This window comes from Formica exsecta, unplaced genomic scaffold, assembly GCF_003651465.1.
Source record: "Formica exsecta isolate Colony F162 unplaced genomic scaffold, ASM365146v1 scaffold8, whole genome shotgun sequence".
Lineage (NCBI taxonomy): Eukaryota > Metazoa > Arthropoda > Insecta > Hymenoptera > Formicidae > Formica > Formica exsecta.
Genome location: NW_021853569.1, coordinates 316040 through 321686, shown reverse-complemented (window position 1 = coordinate 321686; position 5647 = coordinate 316040). Strand labels below are relative to the sequence as shown.

Here is a 5647-nt window from a genome sequence, read left to right as displayed (position 1 = left end):
ATATATGTTTCGAATAAAAAAGTTATTTTGTTTAAGAAGATTTATTATAATGACTTAAACGAAAAATTTAAATTATTTTCTTTTAAAAGGTTATCCATGACAGTTTTATTGTTTTAAATAAATATTTTAGATAATTTATCTATTTTACTACAATTTGTAAGGTATTTTATGAAAAATTCGGTAATTTAAAATAAAGTGAGATATTCAATAGTTGTTTATGAGATATTGTCACTTGTGTTGCTTTTAGATATAAACAGAAAAACAAAATATCTCCAATAAAAACTGTCACGGACATTAAAAAAAAAAAATTTTTTTTAACTTTTTGTTTGTCATTATATAAATATCTTTTTAAACCAAATAACTCTTATTTGAAATATTTTTTATATAACTCTATTATTTAAAAAAAAATAACTGAGTGTATACACTTAAACGAGATACACTGTATATACAGTTATATACATACATATATATAAATAAGTGTGTGTACATATATACATATTTTTGACATATGTGTTAAAGGATCTTCAAGAGAAATATGATAAAATAGCAGAAGAATGCAGACGCTATAAGAAACAATGTAAAATCCTGGCAAAGCGACTGAAGGATGCAGGCTGTAAGTATGATAGCTATGTCTATCGAAAATAAAAAATATTATTGGGGAGAGAGGTGTTGAAAAATTTTTCCATATACGCATAAACATACACATGTATACATATCTTAAATTATTTTATTTTAATGCTTTCAAAAAAAGACGAAGGAGAGGAACGTCCTTATGTGCTAAGAAACGCCGGTGAGTGAGTGTGTGGTCTTGACAGATGTCATGAATCATCATCTTATTAAACTATTTGAAAAGTTTGTGATTTGTGTGAAGAAGCACAATTATTCTATTAAATTGAAGAAGATTATATCATAGAACAGATAGTTTGCTAACTAAAAGTTAAAAATATCGTGTGTAAATATTAATTTAGAAGATGTAAATTAAAAGATATCAGAGAGTAGACTTTTCGAATAGTTCGATAATACATCATACAGACCATAACTCACCATCGCTTGCATATTGTGTCGAGCACGCGACATAGTTCGACAAAATTTGAGAAAATTTTGAGAAGCCTGTAAGTCGCACTGACTATAAAAATTCAATTTTTTCAGTGCCTAACGCGGTAGAATACGCAAACGGCTCCGCCATTGTTTCCAGTACTCACGCAGATGGAAATAACATGCCTGTCATTCGCAAAAAAGAAAGAGATTATGAAGGAATGTTTGAATTCAGGAAAGAAGATATCAACTTGATTATACGTCACCTAGTCATTGGCAAGTCTCTCGCTGTAGCTTTAATACACTTTCTTAAAATTTTAATAAATATTAATATCACAAGACGTAGTAAAATACATATGTTACTTTCCGATAAATACATCAATTATATCATTATAAGATAATCATTTTATCTTTACAAATTTATACTGAATATTTTATATTCTGTCCAGAACTGAAACCCCGTATAGCAGTGACACTGCTACCGGGTTTACCGGCCTATATTCTCTTCATGTGCATCAGGCACACCGACTGCATCAACGACGACGAAAAGGTGCGATCGTTGTTGACCGAATACTTGAATGCCGTTAAACGCGTGCTGAAGAAGCGCGACGATTTCGATTCCAGAGTGCTCTGGCTGAGCAATACCCTGCGACTGTTGCACAACATGAAGCAATACTCCGGCGACAAGCCATTCCAGATCGAAAATACACCTAGGCAAAATGAGCAGTGCTTGAGAAACTTCGATCTGAGCGAGTATCGTGTCGTATTGAGCAACGTGGCACTCTGGATTTTCAACAATATTGTCACGAATCTCAAGGAGAGAATCCAGGCGCTCACGGTACCAGCCTTGCTGGAGCACGAGGCCATAGCCGTGCCGACCGATAAGACCGGTCGGCCCAGGTCGTCGTCGATGGGCGGCGAACCAGATTCCACGCAGCAGAAACTGGATAAGCTTCTCAACGAGCTAACATCGGTGCACAAGACTTTGCAGTATCACGGCGTCGATCCCGAGGTTGTGGTGCAGCTGTTCAAGCAATTGTTTTACTTTATGTGCGCCAGCGCTCTGAACAATTTGCTGCTAAGGAACGAGCTCTGTCGGTGGACGAAGGGTATGCAAATAAGGTATGGCAAATGTCTCGATTTTATTTTTAATTGATGAAATATAAAATTCGACTTAAATATAAAAAAAATTGCATAAAAAAATAGAGGAATTTTAAAAAATCGATAAAGAAATTTACTTTGTGAATTCATAAATTTCTAATCTCTTGACTCTTGAAATCAAGACTAGACTTTACTTATTATTAATTCTTAATTTTGTTATTTGCGTAATAGAATATGATATATATTTTTTATTATATATAATTCTTTATATAAAACTTCTTATATATCACTTGCAATAATATGATATGTATTCTGTTTCTTATTAAGGTATAATATGAGCCATTTAGAACAATGGGGTAGAGATCGACGACTAGAGACTGCATCCGAAGCGCTGCAACCCATCATACAGGCATCGCAGCTTCTGCAGGCGCGTAAGACGGACGAGGATGTTAATTCCGTCTGCGAGATGTGTAACAAGCTGACGGCTAATCAAATAGTGAAAATCCTGAACCTGTACACACCAGCCGACGATTACGAGAGTCGAGTTCCTGTTTCGTTCATTAAGAAAGTACAAGATAAACTGAAAGAACGCGGCGAGAACAACGAACAGGTAAGCTTCTTTTGTACTGATAAAAAGTAATAAACTTTCTTAGTCAAGAGTCTAATTATCGCTCTCTCAAATATCTATAAATTATAAAAGCTTCACATAACGGAAAAGTTTTTCGCAGCGCATAATGATTGCACTTTTCATTTTCAGCTGTTAATGGATCTAATGTATTCCTATCCTGTAAGATTTCCGTTCAATCCGTCGGACATTCGGTTGGAAGACATCGAGGTACCCGAGGTGCTTCATTTGCCGATGCTCAAAAAGATATAATGCAACAAGGCAAGCATAATCGTGGTCAAGATTTCGCCGTTCTATACCAGTTTTTAGTTGAAAATGTTATTCTCGCGGATAATCGAAACTCGCTTAACCCAATCCTTGTTCGTACGAGTTAGCGATACCAATAAAATCCGACTAAATTAGATGTAGACTCATCGAAAGCGCGCGATTCATCGATATATATCACGTTTTATATGTGTTTCCTTTTTTACTCGAGTAATTTGTAAATTTTACGATATGTCGTCGTTTCAAATCGTGCTCGCGTTTAAAGTCAATTCCGTTATGTAGATAGATGTGATCGGGTCTAGGTGAGAAAAAACGATAATCAAAGAAGATCGAATATTTTTCGTTATTGTTGCTGTACAGCGTTATACATCAAAGTGTAAAAGAGAGGTGCGAGTATAAAAAATTCCTACAAAGATTTTTTTTCGGTTATTTCATCAGAAATCTCATCAGAGTATTGATGTGAACTTTGAAGAAATAATAATTTTATCATTTATATTATATATTTATAATACGAATGATAAAATGTAATATATTTAATATTATATTATATTAATAAATATAATATAATAAAATATATTATAATAATATAATATTATAATGATGTATTACATTTTCTTTCATTTGTTCGGATCTTTTAAAGTAAACTTTCTAATTTGTTTAGATTTATTATAGTTACTTTTTTAATTATGAAAGAAAATATATATAGATTGAATTATTTGATTGATTATTACAGAAATGCTTCTTCTCGAACCTATCGCTATTTTTTGTGATACATAAAGAAAAAAATTGATTTCATTTGAACAAAATAGAAAATTGTGAAGTTTCCAAAAATATGAGTAAAATCTAGGTATTGCACGTTCTTTGGATACGGAACAATATATTTCCATGAGAGAAAATAATAATTTAACAAATAAATATATGAGAACGATGATAACAATTACAAATACAAACTTTTATATAAAATTTCGGTTTATATATATCTAAACTTTATTGCTTTATATCGCGAATCCTTGTAAGAATTTTGTATATATCATAAAGTTGAAAACATTGTTGTTGAAGATGTAATTAATGTAAAAAGGAAACGTATGCGAAAAATAGAAAGGAAAGATATAATGTTACGTTGGAATAGATTGTATATTTTGATACGAGAGAAAAAGAGAAAGAACTATTATAAAAAATTGAGTTTGATGTCGAAACGACATAAGAATGAGAAAAACAGAAATATGAAGGCGACCGAAAGAAATTGCGAGGATATATTATTATATTTTAATTTATAAATATATGTACATGCGATTGTATTTTGTGCCATTTTACGAATAGATCGTAATATATTGTTATTTCATCCGGACTGTCATTGAGTTTGCGCATTACAAACATATTCCACAAAGTGGTATCTGAGGAGAAAAACAGAGAGAAAAAGAATATATCTTCTTTCGAGAAATGTTATGGACAGAATATATTTACACAATTACATACCTTGACTCGATGTGACATATTTATTTGTTGCTAAAGTGAAAATAAAGCCGTTGATAACAGTTCTTACCCAATTTCTCATACTTTTTGCACTAAAAAGTGATAGAGAGAAATGATCTTTTATTATATATAAAAAGGTCATAAATCATTAAAGTTCTTGCAATAATTTTCATTATATGGCATAAAAAAATAAGTTTTTTTTTTTAAGGATAGATGCAGGAAGTATAAGATGGATGCAAGTGTCTAAATTAGATGTCATATATTAATGTCACCACACTAGTACAAAAATCAGAGAGATAATATCATAATCTTTTATTATATAAATTATGACGTTATACTAAATGACAAAAAATAGTATTTGATTTAAGCAAATAAAATTCATGATGTCATTAAAAATTCAAATGCAGCATGTAGAAGCAATGATTGTATAAATTATGACGTTATAACAAATTGATGAAAAACAGTATTCAATTTAACCAATTGAAATTCATAATGTTATTTATTACAAATGCGAATGCAGTATGTAAAAACAATGTGAAGAGTAGCAAATAAGGAATTAAGTATTTAGTATAATGAAGCATATGTAATAAGAATTAAACTTGTTATGTTTTAATTGATTATGACGATTTATTATTGAATTTAGCTTGTTAAGACATGTCGCCAAAATCACTAGGCGAACGTATATCATCGATTTTCAAGATCATCTTAACTAGCTGCGTAGCCAACAGAATTTGTTGTGTCTTGCTCGTCAGAGTTTCGATGACGTTCTGTCTCTTCATATCTGCAACGCAATTTGTGACAATTTAAATATCAATCTACAAAAGATAACACATAAAAGTATGAAGATTATACGTACTCGCAGTGCCTCGATTTAAACAATCGATACCAAGAGCGGGATTCTTCTCAGCCAATTGACGTGCTTTAATTTCCGATATGGTATCCACCGGAGAAAGACCAGCATTTTCCGCAAGTGCCATGGGAACACTCTCCAGAGCTTCAGCGAAGGCACGGAAGGCATACTGTTCCAGTGTGCTGATTTTATCAGCCTGCGCCGCGCATGCTAACGCGCAAGATATTTCCGCTGCGCCTCCGCCGTACAGAATTTTGTTGTCCTTGACTACGTTGCGCACGGTACACAATGCGTCGTGT

The 5647-nt window shown here is 32.2% G+C and overlaps 2 protein-coding genes across 5 annotated transcripts in view; one reads left to right on the top strand and one right to left on the bottom strand.

Annotated features, from left to right (window-relative positions):
* Positions 1 to 4203, top strand: part of LOC115244096 (unconventional myosin-Va) — a 24951-nt gene extending 20748 nt beyond the window's left edge. For 2 of the 4 annotated variants that reach the window (XM_029821483.1, XM_029821484.1), the window contains 6 exons: positions 520 to 613; positions 752 to 790; positions 1150 to 1311; positions 1485 to 2157; positions 2464 to 2746; positions 2894 to 4203. In XM_029821483.1, the coding sequence (XP_029677343.1) occupies positions 520 to 613; positions 752 to 790; positions 1150 to 1311; positions 1485 to 2157; positions 2464 to 2746; positions 2894 to 3013 (1371 nt within the window). In that variant the 3' untranslated portion in view covers positions 3014 to 4203. The remainder of the gene's footprint in view (positions 1 to 519; positions 614 to 751; positions 791 to 1149; positions 1312 to 1484; positions 2158 to 2463; positions 2747 to 2893) is intronic. The other 2 variants (XM_029821485.1, XM_029821486.1) reach the window with 1 other exon arrangement.
* Positions 4204 to 4795: 592 nt separating this feature from the next.
* The window catches only part of LOC115244097 (T-complex protein 1 subunit epsilon), a 4028-nt gene continuing 3176 nt past the window's right edge, over positions 4796 to 5647 (bottom strand). Inside the window, exons 6-7 of the mRNA XM_029821487.1 lie at positions 5355 to 5647; positions 4796 to 5279 (exon numbers count right to left, since the gene is read on the bottom strand). The exon at positions 5355 to 5647 is cut by the window's right edge and continues 11 nt beyond it. Of these exons, the coding sequence (XP_029677347.1) occupies positions 5146 to 5279; positions 5355 to 5647 (427 nt within the window). The 3' untranslated portion in view covers positions 4796 to 5145. The remainder of the gene's footprint in view (positions 5280 to 5354) is intronic.